The sequence below is a fragment of the Medicago sativa genome, chromosome 4 (genome assembly GCF_051527215.1).
Source record: "Medicago sativa cultivar Bolivia chromosome 4, Bolivia_mono, whole genome shotgun sequence".
Classification (NCBI taxonomy): Eukaryota; Viridiplantae; Streptophyta; class Magnoliopsida; order Fabales; family Fabaceae; genus Medicago; species Medicago sativa.
Window position 1 is genome coordinate 84206360 of NC_140752.1, and position 19830 is coordinate 84226189.

Genomic DNA, 19830 nt, shown 5'->3' on the forward strand with positions numbered 1-19830 from the left:
CCACGATAAAAAATAAAATCTCATAACATATAAAGTAATAAGAAGAAAAATAAATGTGTCATCAACGAGACCGTAGATTCAATTTCCCCAATTTATAAATATAACAAAAAAAAAACTAATTTTTGGATAGTTCAAAACAATCCGAAAATAAAAAGTAAAAGAGGAGAAGAAAGAAAGAGATTTGGAGGGAAAAGGCGAGAGAGAGAGAGAGAGAGAGAGGTATGCGGGTGGCGAGAAGAGAGAGTTGTGATGGAAGAGTCATTGCTCACGTTGATATGGATTGCTTCTACGTTCAAGGTTCCTAGGGTTTCACAATCACTCTTTTCCGGCACTGTAAATTTCAACTTCCCCAATTTAATTTAATTAATGTAATGTTACTTGATTGCAGTGGAACAGAGGAAGCAACCAAGTTTAAGGGGCTTGCCTACTGCAGTTGTTCAGTACAACTCCTACAAAGGCGGTGGCTTGATTGCTGTTAGCTATGAAGCTCGCAAATCTGGTGTCAAACGGTACCTATTCGATACAACCATTTTGATCCTCAATTCAAATGTGTGTTTAGTTAATCTTAATCATTTTAGTTCTCGATTGTTTGTTTTCAGTTCAATGCGTGGCGATGAAGCAAAGGTAGCCTGCCCGCAAATTCAATTGGTTCAAGTCCCTGTAGCACGCGGTAAAGCTAACCTCAATACATACAGGAATGCAGGTTCAGAGGTATTTCTTTTATCATCAGGAGTACAACACACTATTTTAATTCATTATCTTTAGAGTATTCACTCATGTTAAATTTTGGTGATTTTGAATTTTAAAGGTTGTTTCCATTCTTTCGCGCAAGGGTCGATGTGAGAGAGCTTCAATTGATGAGGTGTATCTTGACCTCACCGATGCTGCTCAAACAATGTTAATGGAAACTCCTCCTGAAAGCGTGGAACATGTTGAGGAAGAAGTTCTCAAGTCACATGTTTTGGGGCTTCAAATTAAGGTCAGAGGTTATTCTTAAAGGTCTTGCATTTTCAGTGATTGTTAATTTTAAAAGTGGGTGGGTCTTTCGCTTGAAGTTATTTGTTTTAGTTGGCGGCTCTTTTGCTTTGTATCAAATTCTGAAAACTATAATAGTAATGAACTTAATGAAAAATTGAATGCCTCATGGTTCACAAGTTCAACCAATGTTAAATCTGAATTTTATTGTGTGGTATAACAGAAATAAAATAATTAAAATATACCATATAGATAACAATTTAGTGAAAGCTTAGGTTGTGAAATAAACCATATCTTAAAAACAAAGACAACAACAATTAAGCCTTATCCCAGTAAGTAAGGTTGGCTACATGGATCAAACGATGCCATAATGTTATGTCATATATCATATCTCTATCAAACTCATTAATCTTTAGATCTTTCTTAATAGTTTCTCTTATAGTTTTTCTAGATCTTCATCTGCCTCTAGCCATTTGACTACCCTCCTCCGCATGATCTACTCTCCATACTACAAAATCTACAAGTCTTCTCTCCACATGCTCAAACCAACTAAGCCGAGTTTCCACCATATTTTCTATGATCGGTGCTACCCAGATTCTCTCTGTAATATTGTATTCCTAATCCTATATCGTCTAGTCTTACCACAAATCAAACACACCATTCTCATCTTTGCTACGCTTATTTTATTCTTGTGTTGGTTTTTTACTGCCCAACACTCCGTTGCATACAACATTGCTGGTATTACAGTTGTATTATAAAATTTTCCCTTAAAAAACCATACAAATAAATAAAGGTTATGCATTTATGAAGCATAATAAAATAGGTTAATTATGATTTTAACTTAAATTGTTAGAGTCCACCTTTGAGTCTTTTTGGCTCACTAGGTGGGGCATAATGACAGAGAATGATTAATCGTCAGTTTACCAGCCAAACTGGTCAGCCCATGTCTCAAGCTATACTTCTGTTTATAATGCCGTGATACGCTTCATTAGCTTACTGCATCTTTAATTTCTTTTGCCAAACAAATTCATGGGGGTATGACGAGAGCATGTAGGAGTATTTATTTATTTTTGAATAAAGAGCATGTGGTAGTATTTAAAATGCTTTTTATTCAGGATGGAGATGATGCTAAAGAAGAAGTTAGGAAGTGGATTTGTAGGAGCGATGCTAGCTACCAAGAAAAGCTACTAGCTTGTGGGGCCTTCATTGTTGCCGAACTCAGGATGCAAGTTTTAAAAGAGACAGAATTCACGTGCTCCGCCGGTATTGCTCATAATAAGGCAAGCAGCATCCTTGGCTTGTTTATAATTACGCCCCAAATTTCTTACAACACCTTCCTTAGGACTAGTCCTTGATGTTTGTAAAGTTGTAGTGGCCATTAACGTATGCCTGGTGCTTTTTTCAGATGCTGGCTAAACTTGCTAGTGCTATGAACAAACCTGCACAACAAACAGTTGTGCCACATTCATCTGTTGAAGGGTTGCTCGAGTCTTTTCCGATAAAGAAAATGTAACGCACTAATGTTATTATTGAAAGGATTTTTTCATTTATTTCACTCAGATTTAAACTTTATGCTATATGACCTCGAATGTACTTTCTTTTGAAGTTTATGAATCAAATGGTTGTACTTTTTCCTTTACAAAAAAACAAGGTTGTACTTTTTGCAGTTGTTTTACCCATGTTAAAATTACTAAGATCACAGTCATTTAGATTATAAAGTGTGATATTGAAGAAAACTTGGCTTTCAGGAAACAGCTTGGAGGAAAGCTGGGGACTTCCTTACAAAGTGATCTTGGCATCAACACCGTTGGTGATCTGCTTCAGTTTTCAGAGGAGAAGCTACAACAACGTTATGGGATCAATACTGGGTAATTATTTGTGTTTTAACATAGAGGAACATAGTTTGGCTTTCTTTCCTGATTTTATTTTTGCGATCTCATGTTTTTAGTAGGAACTTTCGAATCACTCTCTAATCTCACTGCATGTATTACCTTAACTAGGATGACAATATTTTTTTTTAACCAATTCGTAAATATGCATGCATGTGCGTTCATGGTTTCTTATGGCTGTCAATTTGATTGTCTGCATAGCGATCTGTAGGCATGCTATACCTGTTTTAACTTTTACAGCATTGCAGTACTTGGCTGTGGAATATTGCGAGAGGAATCAGCGGAGAAGAAGTTGAGGGGCGACTACTTCCCAAGAGCCATGGTTCTGGAAAAACATTTCCTGGGCCTCAAGCTTTGAAGACAATCGCTTCTGTAAGTATTTTTGTCTGAGCTGATGAAAACTTCTAGCACTTTATTTTGGATGTTGCTGCTTTCAGCAGCGGTTATTACTGATTAAAAATCCCAATCCTTAGTTTCTCAAAGGTCTTGGGTCATATATTATTTTGTCTTATAAATTTTTTTGATTTTTATGTTGGAGTTTTGTTGATTAAGATTCAAGGATTGGGATTAATTATTTATTTTAGCATTTTTTGTCAGTTCTACAAGCATTTCAATATCATCACATCTAGTTTTTTTCCTTCAGGTTCAACATTGGCTTAATGAACTGGGCGAAGAGCTGAGTGAACGCCTTGACTCTGACATGGATCAAAACAAACGGATTGCGCACACGTTGACTCTGCATGCTAGAGCATATAAGGTGGCTATTATGTGAATGATCTGCGCACAATTCTCTTCACTCATAAATTTGTCCATTTTCACTATCTTTGAGTGAGATTCTCTTTTGTCCTCTTCATCAGAGGTTTTATGCTACAGCTATTTTATTTCATTTTTTTCTTGCAGAAAGGGGATTCAGATTCACATAAAAAGTTCCCTTCTAAATCTTGTCCTTTAAGATATGGGACTACAAAGATCCAAGAGGATGCCCTAACTCTATTTCAATCTGGATTACGTGATTTTTTGGGCTTGTACAACTCTAAGACTAACGGCAGTGAAAATAAATGGGGAATAACTGCACTTTCTGTTTCTGCGAGTAAGATTGTCCCCATACCATCTGTAAGTTTGAACTGCTTGGATTACTAACTTGATTGTGGTTCAGGTTCATCCTCTGGCTCTTGACATAGGATCACCTCAAAACAGATAGCGATATCACTAGATTTAAAATAAGCGTTTATTAATTATAGTATGTGGTATGCTGTCACTATAAATTATACTGCCCGTAGTCCGTATTCTAAGCTATGTGTTTGATATTTTATTTTTCTTTTATCTGTGTGGTTGTTACTTAGCAAGTCACAGCCTTTAGATCACATAATGATATTTAACATATTGAACTTCATTTGTATCTAGGGGACACATTCGATTACTAAATACTTCAGTGAGACATTTCCATATGGTTCTTCATCAAACCAATCGGTAGATAATGTCATTGATGAAGTTGCACCCTCGTCACCTTCAGGTTTTAGATCTTCTCTTCAGTTGTATTAATTATTAAATCATTCATTCTCTTACATTCCACTGTAATTTGATTGAGGCTATATGCTGAAGCAGGTAGTGAAAATTGTTTGGAAGTGATTCCTAATGAATTACAACTCGAATGTCCTGAAGAAGACACAGGAGTGAACCATCCAAAAGCGTGTCTAGATCAACAGGTATATTAATGGCAGTATACATCGCCAGTCGCATTTTACGTGAAAATATGTAAAAAAAATTCATATACTGTAAATGGTTTTTACAATCATGATGATGGCAAATATTAGATGACCGCAAGGTGGATAGATTTTTTGATAGGTTTTAATGGCTTATACTGGGATCTAGTCCTGATAGGACCCGGGATGAGAAAGTTGGCTTAAAAAGACATTAGCACTTGGCTAGTTCTATAGTGTAGGGAGTTTATGTTAAGAGAAATGCAGAAGGGCAGAACGGGAATATCCACACGGCTGAGAGTGAGAGGTGGGAAACGGGAAAATGAGCCGTGTAAGAGAAATTCTGTTATAAGAATGCTGAGTGGAGAGAGAAGGGTATTGAGTAGAATCATTTAGCATATAAAATAATTTTAAAAGCTTATAAAATTCATGGAAATTCAACAGAATTTGAAGGGTATAAAATTCAAGAGAAGAAGAGACACATGACTTGTTAAATTATGACTTTTAATCTCAGCCATACACTTAGATCTAAAGGGCTGAGATTTATTCCTACCATTCTCACATAAGATACCCATTGTGCAATTTGATTATTTTTTTGGTTGGTAAGTTTTGAGTACAAGAAAGAAGGCTTAAAATGTAATCAATTTAATTTGTGAAAATTTTGGGTAGGAAATAAGAATTTGAGTTTTGACTTTTATGTATGATGGAACGAAGGAGGAGTATGCTTAACAATTAAAAAAAATCAAAATTGAAGGATTAACCGATTAAACTAACTCAAAAAAATCATTGAGCTCAACAGTTATGTATTTGCTATTATAGAGAGGGGCTAAACGTGCAATTAGTCCAACTTCATGTCAATGAAATATCTCTCAGAGAAATGGAAACGGCAATATTTGTAATTTCAAGGCAATGAATCAAAGTAGTTATTTGCCAAAACATGAAAAGGTAAAGTATGACTCAACTAACCAGCAGAGACAAAATAACAGACATAATACCTGCTAAAGCTAAACTAAAGTAGCTAGACAAGATGTACGAAAAAAAAGAGCAAGCTTATAAAGGACACAAAGAAACATAGCTTACTTAAAATATAAACTAAAATTAATCATCCCAAATTAAAAATCCCGACGACAATTTTGCATCGGAAGTGATTAAACTATGTTATGAACCACAAAGTACCATAAAAAAGAAAGACACAAAGAAACTATTGAACTTATGAAATTTAGCTTCTCCTAGATGTTCCCTATGAAAGTATCACTATAACTACTATCATCATTATTTGTCTAAATTGTTTCATTAATGTCGGTACTAATTAATCTGGTTCCTAATACTGACTACAACCTACATCCTATTATGTGGGACAACTGCTGCATATTGTGTGTCCAGAACATCAATCACCCTGTTTGCTATAGCACTTGCATGCACTGAAGAACCTTCAGTTACCTGCATAAGTGAAACACCTCATAGTTAATATATAACCAAATCAAATGTAATAAATCTAATCATAAATTTTATAAAGTATTTACTTGGTTTTATCAACCTTGCTATTGAACAGGAAACTACAATATTCACCAACATGTCCACCTGCAACATGGTTAAGTTCCAACTGAAGTTCCTCCATAACCTTGGAAACAAACAGCAAGCAATTAACCTTCTTTCTCTGAAACAGTTTGATCGTAACATCATCATCAATGATCCGAACATCAACCTCACTGTCTTTTGATTTCCTCTGCAGCCATGAGGTCCTTATGCTTCCATCTGGATCACCAAAAGGCTTCATGTGACAGCTTTCTGCAGCATAGTCTTCAGTTTTACGTCTCTTGCAGATCTCCATCTCGTGTCTTTTCTTCTCCTCCAATAGTTTCAGCTCATTCACTGTTCTAATCAACTCTCTTAAATACTCAATAGCATCTCCGACCACTGATGCTCTGTCATCCTGTATTAGATCAAAACTGCCCGTTAATCATTTAAATCATGGTCATCAAGTAGAGATTAAAAAATACATTTTTTTTCTTTCAAATAATGATTTGAATCTTATTATGAATCGTAAGATACATTGCCAATAATAATGTCATTTTTAACCAAACTACAAGTGACATAACAAAATTACAATTTCGTATATGATATATGAACCTCAAAATAATTCAAGATTTAAGTTATATATCTAATGACAAAAGCAAAGTGGTTGATACTCAATTCATAGATATAATTAGATATGGATAAAAAAAAAGTCATAGATTATTTATTGTTATTTACTTTGGTGGAATTTGGGATGAGACTCCTCAAGATTTTGTATCTTCCCTTCAATTGCTCTCTTCTTTGTTTCTCCGTTGTCAAATGTTCTGTAGCTTTTCCTTTTCCTTTGCCAACAAAAGCAGTGACCTTGTTGAATTCCGACACTCCCATACCTCCATCTCCCTCCATCTCATCCCCTCCACCAAAACGAGAACCATTCCTTGAGTTGGTAGGCATGCTATAGACGTGAGGGAGAGATTGAGGCAATTCTCTAAGGGCCGGAAACTGTGCAGGAAGGTTCATAGGAAATAGAGGATCATATGAAACTGATGATCCACTTGAGTTGTCTGAGCCTATTGGAAGGTCTCCAAGAAAACTCATCGAGTAATGGAAATTAGGTGGCTTTTGAGTTGGGTTTGTGATGCAAATGGTGGATGGATTTGTGAGAATAGATGAAGCTGAGGATCTAGGAAAGTGGTGAAGATTTAGTACATCTGGTGAAGGATAATGAGGGTCTTGAATGGTTGAGGGATTGTAGCTTTGTTTATGGTTGTGTAGTTGGTGGTATTCTTGGTGATTGGCATAGTCCATATCCTGAGCACTAGGGTCCCAACTCGAATTCTGATACACCTCTTGCTCCAAAATGTTATCCATGTTGTTGTAGTAGTAGTTCCCTATGTTCAAACCAAGATTTTGTTGTGCAATGTTTTCTGATGAGGGAGTGAATCCATTTGTATAAGTGGAGACATCTTCCAGGTGTTGTGGGTTGTGATGATTGTGATAAGAGAATTCCTCCACAGAAGGCCTGAAATTCTCTTCAATGCTATTGTTGCTGTTACCTGCAACCACTTGATTTGGCATGGTTTGGGGAGAGTTATTATCTTCTGGAGAGTTTTCAACACCTTCTGCCATTGTGTCGGAATCAAAGCAACCAGTTTGCTCATGCATATTTTGGTTGTCTCCTGAAACTGAACTCATTGGTCTTTGTCTGCAGTAGCTGACACAAATTAACAGAATCAAAAGATTTTAAAATAGTAAAAGAGAACATACAATGTGATTGCATATTTAACTATCACAAAGGAAAACACCAAAAGAAAGGAGCCCAAAGCAATAAAATTTAAAAGACAGAATAAACAATTCAACACCACAAAATAATCACCATAAGAGACCTTTTTTTATAACACTTTCACTGATTAAAACTATATCTGAGGTTTGATCATTCGAATCATGTTATGGTGAAGGTTGTTGTTCTAGCACAAAATAATTTTTTTTAAAACCCTTTCAACAAGAAAGAAATTACTTATGATTGTTTGTAGTTGTGAGTTACCTATATTAGAAGTAAAATAAGTACACTAGAAAACAGCTTTAAATGGAGAATATGAAACTGTTGAATTTGTTCTTCTCTCTTGTTTGAGTGTGAATCCAAACTCAAGAAAAGAGAGTTTTTTGTGGTGAATAAAGGTAGGAGGAAGTAAAAAGGGTTATGGTACTTAAAAAGGAAAATAAACTTCAAAACTGAAAGTAACAATAATAGCTTATAATCTGTTAGAAATAGGATAGGAGTTGGGGAAAAAATTGAAAAGATTGTTCTGTTTTTGGGGTCAAGGAAATGTGTTGTTTGGTTACAACTTAGGGCATCTCCAATGCAGGTTGCTTATTGCCTAGCTGGATGTGAAGGTCCCGTCCCTTAAGTTCTGCAGCGTTGGAGGAGATCCAGCTGGAGTTCTCATTGCTTATTTCTTTGTGTCAGTTGCTTATTTAAGCAATGCATAAAGTGTGTTGCTTGCCATTAAAAAATAATAAAACCTTGTTGAAATCTCAACAGAATTCCATTGATCAAGAGGCGAAAATACTTATTAATCTATAACAATGGAAAATCTGAAAAAAATAAGAGAATAGAGACATGAAAATGTCTCAAATACACACTTTCTCCATAGATTAATTCACGAATGCTCAAAATACAAAAACAAATGGTAGATCTAAAAAATGGAAGAAGGAAACTAGAGATCCAGAAAAAATGAAAAGAAAAATCGAATTAAAATTTGCTGGTGAAGTAGATTGATTCAAAGAGAGTTTGAAAATGGTGAGAGATTGAAAATTGATTGAAGGGTGATGGAAGTGAAGTCTATATTGTGGGTTTGGATTGGAGTGGGTGGGTGGGGATTGCTATGGATAGGAAAATGTGTCTGGGTTTAGAAAATCACGGTGGTGGGTTGGAAAAATAAAGAGTGGAGAGTTCTAGAGAGAAAGATAGGTTGGGTGGGTAGAAAATGGTGCAAGCTATCCAACTATTCCAATTTGTTTTTTTATTTTAATGATTTTTTAATAATTTTTTTTTTATAATGGTGTAACGGTTATAATTTACTAATTTTAAGGTTTTTTTTTTACATATTAATAAAAATATATGAAGTAAAATTTAAATTTGAATCAAATTAAGGGAAAATGAAAAAAATATTAAAAGAATACAAATTAGTGGGGTCAAATATAGGTTGCTTATTGTAGTTACCATTGGAGTAAAATTGGTTAAGATTGCTTAAAGATTGCTTAAATGCAATGTGGCAATTTGGGCCCACAAAAAGTAGATTAAGCAACCAAAATTAGTTCTCCCATTGGAGATGCTCTTACAACATGAAGTTCAGTCATATTTGTTTCTTCTTGGGACCACATTTCCAGTCAGTCACGTAAGTACAGTAACAAACTTCTTGGGACCACATTCTAAATAGAATGACCTACAAATTTGATAGGACCAAACCCTTTATATCAGTTTAATAAAAAAGACATAGTGAAAACACTATATTACATATTGTGTTATAGACTTATAGTAAATAAAAGATTTGTTACTTCTGCATATGTGGTCTACGAAATAATTTTCCTACTCAAGTACTTGCAAGAACTGGTAGAAGGTAGTTTAAAATGGTTTTACTAATTTAAAATGAATTTCCCTTATTTTACAATCTCTTGAATATCATATATTTTAACTACAATATACAATCTTAAAATTGTGAATTTGAATGAAATTCAATACTAGTTTATAATTAATTAATAATGCCGTTGAATTGACATAAAAAATTATATAATAATTTAGGTTACATGGCAACATTTGATTGTACTATTCTCCATGAACCTAGGAATTTTTCCGGATTAAGTGTTAGTCTTTTTCTGTACACCAGTGTCCTTCTAATTCGTAACTATACCTGTTTGTTTTTCTTCTTTGAGACATCTCCTCTTCTATCCTCCCTGAACAATATAGTACTAAACTGTAATGTTCAGACTTCAGATGGCCAAAATATTATCCTATATTCAATACATTTGAGGCACATGGAACATATCGTGTACTATTGAGTGCCTCTAATATATTAGTTAACAATTTTAATTCTGTCAAAAAGTCATCAGTTTTAATTTTTTCACACCGCAATTATTACACCCAAATTTCGACTTACTCTTTTTTATTACATTGTTATTAACTGCACCTTTTACTTTCACTCTTTTCTCATTCTATTTTTTTCACCATTTTTTTTAGCAAAATGTGAATGTGTATTTTTTAAAATTAATTAAAGAATTAAGATTTCTTTACCAAATTAAAGATTTAAGACTGGAAATTATTAAATAGAAAAATACTGTTTTAAATATCAGCAATGTAGGAATGTTCTTGTATTTCACAATAAATTTATTTTGGGTATGCTATCCTAATGACATTAGTTAAGAAAGCCAAAATAGAAGTTTTGTATTGGAAACAACAATTTTTAAACTTCAAAAAAGTTAAATATATCAACCTAAATGTTTTCGAGTGATTCCTAATGAATTACAACTTGAATATCGTGAAGAAGACACAATAGTGAACCTTTCATAGAATTGTCTAGATCAACAGGTATTTTAACGGAAGAAATGTATGTCATGAGTAATATTTACGTGGAAATCTGTAATTTTGTTGTACATATTGAAAATGTTTTTTACAATCACGATGATGGTTAATATTAGATGACTGCAAGGTGGATAGATTTTGAAAGGTTTTAATGTCTAATGTTGGGATCTGGTACAAAATTTTAACAGTGAATATAATTACCATCCTTGTATGAATATAGAAGTAGTTTATTGACAGTATCAAAGATTTGAAAGCTGAAATTTTTCATGATAGATCCTTTGCTTATTGGTATTCTATCACACTTCAATACCAATTTATCTTTTACAGGATCTGTTGTGCAATTTATCCGAGAAAGTAGATGGCTTGACTGAAGAATCCTCCCTTGTGACTCCCCCGGGTACTGTGTCATGCTAGTTTTAACTCATCATTCCCATTCTCTCTTGTTTTCTTCTGAGGTTATGATGGATGTTGCCTTTTGATTCCAGGAAATGAAGACAGGATGGCACAGAACAAGCCATATAGAGATTTACCTGCAAAAGAATCTAAGCTTGCTTCCAATACTTCCAGTTTGAAAGCAGTTGAGAAGAAAAATGCTGCAGGAAAAAAGCCTCAAGTATGCATTGCCTCACTAATTTAACCGTTGTTTATATAGCTACTGTCCTGAGTGTAAAAACCTTCAAATTTGGTTACAATTTTGCAAAGGAAGGATCCAGGATGGGTTATGTGCTGCTACCGTTGCTTTACCAAAACTATATATATTTGTTTGCTCCAATCCTAGTTCAGCAAACTGAACCAGATTAAGCATATGAATCGGTTAAGCTGGAAACTAGTTATTCCACCAATCCAATAACAATTATGTCAATTAGTCTAACACTTTTCTTGGAGGTCAGACGGTTCAATTTTTTAAAGGCTTTTCAGCTAATTCCAAAAATTGACATTGTTTGAAAGGAATATTTAAAAAAAAACAAAACAATGTTACCTTCTGGCCAGCTATTATGCGGGCCTAAATAGATGTTAAAATGCGCTCTAGACAGGGTGCCTGAGTGTAAGGCATGCTGTATAAAGTGCGTTTTCCTGGGTTTCATACACTGAAATGCATGGATTCTATGTTGCCTCTCAATGTGGACCTTGAAACTTGAAAGACATGCTATAATGATATATGGTTGAACTTTTCATGAATGTGGCATGGAGAGTGTCTCACGTTATTGTGTGTTTTACTCTCAGTACACCTGGTTCGCAGTCTTCACATGTGGGCGTGCAGTGGACATACCTATATGTATGGTTGCAGTTGAAGTATGGTTAAACCATCAAATCTTTACCCAGTCTCTTGAAAAACTTCATAACTGATTTAGTTTTCAGAACCTGGGATTCCTTTGTGCCTGTTCTAATTCCAAATATTGCTTTAGAAGCCTTATTAATGAAAAGAATGGAAGTGTCATATCAACCCTTCAATTCGGAGGTTCCCCCTTTAATCAAAACAGCATTAACTCGTGGTAGCTTTTATTGATAGAGTCAGTCACGAATCCAATAATTTTAACATATACATTTTTTTTGTGTGACAGGGTAATTGCTCAATTACAAAATTCTTCAATAATTCTCAGTCTTCATTTGAGCAGAAGAATGTTACAAATGCTCAAGGTGTTAAAATACCTCTGTTGCATGTTAATCATTTGATTGCTTTTCTTTATTATATTTTTGAGGCCCCTTAACTATTTCTTATTCCTAATGTCACCAATACTGCAGGATCTCAGTCTGCCAGTGCTAGTTATTTAACAAGTAATCAAGTTGAGATGCCAGCTGAGGGGGTTGATACAAATAACAGTGGATGTAGCGTAGATAATATGCCTCAAGGAAGCCAAGCTTGGAGTTATAACATTGATGAGATTGATCCCTCTATCATTGATGAATTACCACCAGAAATTCAGGACGAGTTTCGAACATGGCTTAGGCCTCGTAAGCGGCCTAATGTGGTTAAACGAGGTTCTAGTATTACTCAATATTTCCGGCCTGCTAGAAGTAGATAAAATTACTATCAACTTTGGTCTATTGTACATATTGAGGTTTTAAATATATTTAACAGATTTGTGATTGGCAACTTGGTTTAGATTTGTATGGAATCAGTGCGAGTAACTTTTTTTTAGTATACACCTTTGTAATCTTATGTAAATGTAAATATATATGCATGATTATCATTCTTTCCCTCAGAATTCAGCAAACTATTTTTCTCTTATTAGGTTGCTCTGAACCATTTGTTATCCACTTATCCTCCTTTTTCGTACTTCTATTGCGGTAATAAGGAAATTTCCATATAGAAGTGAAAATAAGTTTTTGATGACCATAAACGATGACCTGTTTGTTTAGGCCAGTAAAACTGTCTCTTAAACTTTGTTTGTTTAAAGGGAACAGAGGTGAAATTGTAAGGAGAAATGAGGAAAACTAATAGGAGTAAATTCAATTTTAGCTTCTATTTTACATAAAACAGTGTTTATAAAAAAGTGACTTTTTCAAAACAAACGGATTTTCAACAGGTTATAGAAAAAGTGTTCATGTTAGAACTAAATCACTTTTCTCACCTATTTGAACTAGAGTCGCATCGAATATGTATAAAACCCTTCCAATAACGGACAACTTAATCAAATAAATTTGAAAAAATTGACCCATATAAAGAGAAATGATATTTGAACATCCAATTGGTGACAACTTTTGTGACAACTTTATCTCTCATACTCACATTATTTTTTACTTTATCTCTCTATTCCTATGGTTTCCGTGCCAATACTACTTTTTCTTTGTAATTATAGTTGTCAAATAAGTTGTCACCAAATTAGTTGCTCAAATAACACTCCTCCATATAAATCATGCTTATTGCTAATCATTAATTTTAATGGGATAGTTTGACTTCTTAAAAAATAATAGTAAAATATTTTAAATTTAAATTGCACCAAAGTTTTTTGGGAAAATTACACTAACCTCCCCTGAGGTTTCGTTGAATGACACATACATCCCCTCTAGTTTTTGAACAGACACTAACCTCCCTTAAAGTCTCTTGAAATAGATAAACACATCCCTTTTCAACTTAACACAGTTTATAAATCTGTTAAAAAAACACACTTTTTTTCTATTGATGAAACTATCTCCCTCTCCACTGAACCACATTTCTGCCATTGTTGAAAGCTTTTCACATCTTTATCATTTATTTTTGTTTTCCTTTATTTCATATATCTCTAAGGGAGTGGTTATGGTGCATAAGGAAATCCTTATGCACCGTGCATAAATCCCAACATAATTGCTTCCTACACCACCAAACGCGAAAACAAACTGAATCATCACCGTCGTTCATCATCATCACCACTGGAATCTTCAATCTCATCATCAACACCGTCGTTCATCATCATCACAGTCATCATCACCGTACCGGAATGCCAAAACCATTTTGATGTGGAAATGGTTTCTGTGAGTTGTAACACCCCGTTTTCCCAACATAAAAATTTCATTTAAAATCAGAGTATTTAATTCATAACGGAATGCCACACACTACTTTAACATCTCAAAACAGATAATAATAATTATCCTTCAAATTCAACATCATGAAAAATCTTAAACTCTTGCAGCGGAAAATAGTTCAACATTTAAAAGTCTTGGCACGCAGGCCTTATTGAAAAATCTCATAAATTAGTTCATAAAAGAGACACGTAAGGAATAGAAGTAAAAGCAAGCCCCCATCCCGTTACGTATCAGAGCACCTAGACACCAACTGAGAGTCCCCTCATGAACGCCTCTAATCTTTATTACCTGCACATTACCCACGGTCGAGGCAACATATACGCAGAAGGGGTGAGATTTCATAATCAATACATTAAGCATATAATCCAATAAAATGCATTTAACAACTTAAACATTAATAACATATCAACAATTAACAATTAGCATATTTTTCATTACATAACAAATACAATCATCAAATACCATTACTAATTTTCATCGCAAATCATAATCAACTTAACACTCAACTTGACGACACAACTCATCTTAGACCATGCAACTCTATCAACTCAACAACAACTTGACAACTTAAACATCATGAAACTTCTTGTTATGCAAATGCATGTGGTACCAATCAACAACAAAATGAGCATAATAAGCTCTTCAACGTGTGAGCACAAGGCTGCCGGGCCTAAAGCCCACAACTTTAATGAGCACAAGGCTGCCGGGCCTAAAGCCCCCAACTTTAATGAGCACAACTTTAATGAGCATGCAATGAACTCAAACTTCCAACAACTTAGACATCTTGAACTTCTTAAACAACTTATATGATTCCAATAATTTGGACAACTTCTTACGACTTCACAACTTAGACCGACACTTACAACTTTATGACATTAATGGTCAACAGCATCAAACGATAGACATCAACATCTTAAACATCGCATCAACATAAGCATCATAAATAACACACATTTAAATCACACATCTTCCAAATAGCATCATTATCAATTACACATCTTAAAATCATGCATCTTCAAATAACACATTAATTAACATGACAAGGATAAAAATGCTAATTTGTATCCTATTCATATATGTTCTAGCATGGCTGCATCACGTTTTTCTTAAAATAATAATATACCTTTGTACCTTTAATAAAAGAATAGTTACAGGTCACAAATAATTGTCAATATAATGAACTAGTTGCAAATAAATTTAAAGAAGTGCAGCAAGGTCAAAATTTGAATCTCCATTATAAGGCGACATCTTTCATAAGGCATTTATGCTACATATAAGTTAATAAATCGAATAACATGCATATAAATTACTTCCGACTAATAGAGCTAGTAATTCAAAGAAACAAAAGTTCAACATTATAAGTACTTGGATCCGGATTGTCACGGCTAGAAAAGTATCTACTCCAATTCATATGTTTTATTTTGAAGGGATATGAGACCATATACATATATATATCAGCACCTATCAATTTATTAATAATATAATTTTCCTATAAAGACAATATTAATACCATTCAAGTTTTGGTATAGCTTCATGCGTGTAATTGATGCATGCGACATATGTATCAATAGCAAAACAAATTGGTTGGAAGAGAACATATATGGCATAAAGCAAATAATTCCCTTAATTTGGATTTAACCAGAATAAAAAGAAAACACAAGGTACAGCTATTATAAAAGTCAAGGTATGCAAACACAATTTTCAGATAGGAAGGACATCGACGACTGAAATTAAATACACAAATATTTTTAACTACAGGATCCACGAATACAAAAGCATCAATCAATTAAAGAAACAAATAGGCATCGATAGAACAAATAATCATGGATGAAAAATAATCGCAGTTACATATGTGTATATGTATACATCAAGCCACAACAAAGAACACGAATTTAACATGAAGTTCAACATATAATCACGACAATAATTAGAGCAAGAAAAATTTATGAAAAACAATGGAAAACAAAAGCCCTTTCTTCACCTAATCATCAATTCTCACTCAAACCCTAATTCTCATAATCTCACAAAACCTCAACCTAATATTATTGAAAATTAGTCTCACCCTTACCTGGTTATGATGAAATCGCAGCTCTCCCTCTAGTTCTCCTCTTTTCTGACTTTTCTCCCTTTCTCCAAAAGCGTTTCACGTAAAAAACGTTTCTAACTTATGTTTGCCCTATTTATCTTTTCGTATTACTCTTCTCACCTCTAAACTTACTCTTTACACATCACAGCCCAACTTCTAATATTTTTATTTTATTTATCATATCTTATTTTATTTAATAATAAAATAAGTCATAACAACATAACAACTTCACCACAACAAAATACCCCACATAATTCATTCATAAATCATATAAACCACTCAACTTCATGAATCATAAAATTCACACATATCAATCATGAAAATCACTTAAATCATATATATAAATATATTTTTAAATAATCAAATAATTAAGACGGCCGTTACATGAGTTGTACTCCAAAACCATTAGATTTACTTAATGGTTTTCAGCAGGTGAAAAAAAAATAAGGACCTAGAGCCATTGCCATCATTCAGTTTTGGACTGACACAATTGGAGGAGGAGGAAAGAAATGGTTTCTGTGAGTTGTACTCCAAAACCATTAGATGTACTTAATGGTTTCCAGCAGTTTCCCAGCCATAAATCCCAGCCCATGGGTGCGGAAATTCGTGCAGTTATGGTGAAAATCACGAACCCGAATCCACAGTTCCACCTCCAAACCCAGAACCATCACAACCCACTTCAGAACTCCCCAAGAACACGAAGAAGAAGCTAGCGAGACAACATAGATGGGAAGCAAAGAAAGCAGAGAAGAAAGCAGCGGTGAAGGAGCAGAAGAAGAAGGAAACCGAACGGAAATGAAAGGAATGGGAACAAAGTTAAAACCTCTGTTGTCAATAGCGGTCTAACGCGGCGCGGAGCGGCTGAAAACAGCCTAGCGCGTCAGAACGCGACCGAGTCGCTCGTTAGGCAAAAGCGGAACAAAAGCGGGTCAACGCGGGCAAAAAGCGGGTCAACGCGTGCAAAAAGTTGGTCAACAAAAAAATCTCATCAGAAACCACAAAATGTCATCTCTGTTCTCTATTAATCATCCTTTTTTTTACAGTCAAAATGAAGAAGAAAGGGAAGAAGTGAAAGATTGATTAGAGATCTAGAGATCTAGGAATTAATATGATCAAGATGAAGACGATCTAGAGATCTAGGAATTAATATGATCAAGATGAAGTCTAAATGTGAATGCAAAATAAAATTTTCTCATCTATATTAATACTAAATATATTTTTTTCATACTTTTTTAGTCCTTAATTAATAATATAATATTTAGTTTTAGTGTCCGCGTCATGTAAAAGCGCCCGCTTACCGCGCCGCGTCAATTTTTGGGGTGGCCGCGCCGCGCCGCGTTTCCGCTTTGACAACTATGGTTAATACCTAGATCTACACTGTTTGGTTGTTTATCTCTGAAAACCGAGTCCGAATTTGGATTATAGAAGAAAAAGGATTTTTTTTTTGAAATCAGCCATTTCCTACTACTCTGGCGGCGACGCCACTGCCCTAGGGCGGTCGGCCACCGCGCCGGAGGTGTGTAGAAGATGAAGCTTCATCCCATATCGGTTTCTTAGAGAGAAAGTGAGAGAAAATCTGTTTTTCAAAAGAGTATAGAGAGAATGGACAATCACAAAAATAAAGGAAATGGCTTACGCACCATAACTTTTGCCTATCTCTAATAACATAGATGAGACTATTTTTCTTTGAAGAGTATCCCCAAAAACAAACCTCTGTATTAGTTATTCCGCCGCGACTCATACACAAGCTACGTAACACAAATGAACAACATCCCATTTATTTGCTTTTTGTAAAATAAACCCATTTATTTGGTACAATCCTTTTTGTTGAGCAACTCTGTTTGAGAAACTCAATCTATGATAATTTACTTTGATTACGATTGCCTACATTCTACAATTTGTTTGTTAAATCTTATATGACCCAAAAATTCTCGACAAAGATGTGAGCAAAATAACAATCATATCAAAACATTGGTTGTGTTGTTAATGAAGTTTTAGGTTAGAACCAAAAAGTCGCGAGAAGGAAAGGTATTGTGCGATGCAGTTACATGAGAAAAGGAGTGAAAAAAAGTTTCTATTTTTTTTAATGGCACATTGACAGCACTTAACGGCAAGGGAGGTATGTATGTGTCATAAGATAAAACATAAAGGGTTTGGGTTACATATAGACAAAGTTCAGGGGAGGTAAGTGTATTTTTCCCAAGTTTTTTTTGACAGAAGCTGTATGTCGAAAGTTAACTGTCTTTTATGGTGACTCAACCAAAGTTGATAATATTATTAAAATGCAATTATGGCTTGGTAGGAAAAAGACGCATAATTTGTTTGAACCATAAAACGTTTTTTTTTTTGCTACAATGAACAACATTAAATCAAGATAGAGTAAACCAAAAAAATGGTCCTAATTTATATGAAGTTCTCAATTTGATCTTAGAGATTATGCATATTTCAATTTTATTTTGTCTATGTAAAACATTTCTCAATTTTGTCCTACCGTCAATGTACCGTACTTAACATCATTATAGGTGATGATGTATCCCTTAAGTATAATGTTGACAATCAAATAGTCTCCTATTTTTTTAAGACATCAATCAAATAGTACCTATTTGTGTAGTGTAGTGGTGGTGTTTGTGGGACGGAGATCGATTGTTTTCTTCATAGTGCACATTATCATACTAGTAGGGTTAGATCACATAATTATCTTATGTGTTTTACAATTTCAAATGTGTTTTTTTCTTTGATTATAAACGCACACAATCTAATGAACACATCATCAACCATCACATTGTTTAGTAACAAACATTTATACAAGGATGAATTTGAGAATTTTTTCAAGACTCGAGGACTAAATTGAAATGATTATAATTTCGGGGACTAAGTTGAGAGTGTGTTACAAAAGCAGCAACCAATTTACTTTTCCAATGTTACACTTAACAAACTCTCAAATAAATACTACACCTTAGTTTTATAGAGTAAATACAACAACAACCGAACCCTATCACATTAAGGATGTGTTTGTTTTGACGGTGGAAATTCCACGTTCAGCCAAAATCACAGTGGCACATTTGTAGTGAAGCTAGGAATATTAGCTTCTTGGAACCACGACAGGTTTGCTTTGGTTACTGTGCGACAGATGCACGTTTAGCGAGGGTAACACATTTTCAAACATACACTAAGTGGAGTCAGTTACATAAATCAAATTACGCTAAAATGCTATTACATAAGTCATATTTCGATATGATAGGATGTTTGCCCTCAAGTTTAGATGCCTTATAAGTACTTTCCAAATGTCAAAAACAATTCTAACTCGATAAAATTTTGTTTGGCATTCTTTTGTGAAATTAATTTTGGTGACTAAAAGTAATTCTACATGAAACTACTATTTTTTTTTTTTTGACAAATACATGAAACTACTATCTATAGCTTTTGATTCTAGAACTTATTCAAACGCATAAATTTATTATTCAACTCAATTTTACATAAACATAGCCAAACACAAATCACTAATCACTTTGCCAGCAAGTCACTTTTAGTTAAAATTAATTTTACATAATCAACTTAGTCAAAATCAATTATTGTGAGGAC

The 19830-nt window shown here is 34.2% G+C and overlaps 1 protein-coding gene and 1 long non-coding RNA gene across 3 annotated transcripts; one reads left to right on the plus strand and one right to left on the minus strand.

The window, feature by feature from the left end:
- Positions 1–130: 130 nt before the first annotated feature.
- POLH (Y-family DNA polymerase H) lies at positions 131–12865 on the plus strand. Of its 2 annotated transcripts, XM_085704636.1 has the most exons (16): positions 131–297; positions 389–509; positions 600–711; positions 809–979; positions 2091–2255; positions 2381–2484; positions 2724–2843; positions 3113–3236; positions 3508–3621; positions 3765–3977; positions 4269–4377; positions 4470–4570; positions 10986–11055; positions 11144–11271; positions 12221–12296; positions 12402–12865. In XM_085704636.1, the coding sequence occupies exons 1-16, from the start codon at positions 222–224 to the stop codon at positions 12680–12682; spliced, it is 2085 nt and encodes a 694-aa protein (XP_085560762.1). In that variant the 5' UTR covers positions 131–221; the 3' UTR covers positions 12683–12865. The 2 variants fall into 2 exon arrangements, with proteins under 2 accessions (XP_085560762.1, XP_085560763.1); XM_085704637.1 differs by lacking the exons at positions 10986–11055; positions 11144–11271; positions 12221–12296; positions 12402–12865 and adding an exon at positions 6117–6647.
- Positions 12866–14196: 1331 nt separating this feature from the next.
- LOC146932919 (uncharacterized) lies at positions 14197–16547 on the minus strand. The gene is made up of 2 exons (XR_015007285.1): positions 16231–16547; positions 14197–14450 (listed from the first exon to the last, which is right to left on the minus strand). It is a non-coding gene; the product is annotated as an uncharacterized LOC146932919 (long non-coding RNA).
- Between the last annotated feature and the right edge of the window lie 3283 nt (positions 16548–19830).

Bases quoted from the DNA above. Each gene is read 5' to 3' on its own strand.
- POLH (XM_085704636.1), top strand. From the start codon at position 222: ATGCGGGTGGCGAGAAGAGAGAGTTGTGATGGAAGAGTCATTGCTCAC. The intron at 712-808 runs GTATTTCTTTTA...TGAATTTTAAAG, and splicing joins ACAGGAATGCAGGTTCAGAG to GTTGTTTCCATTCTTTCGCG. The intron at 3,237-3,507 runs GTAAGTATTTTT...TTTTTCCTTCAG, and splicing joins CTTTGAAGACAATCGCTTCT to GTTCAACATTGGCTTAATGA.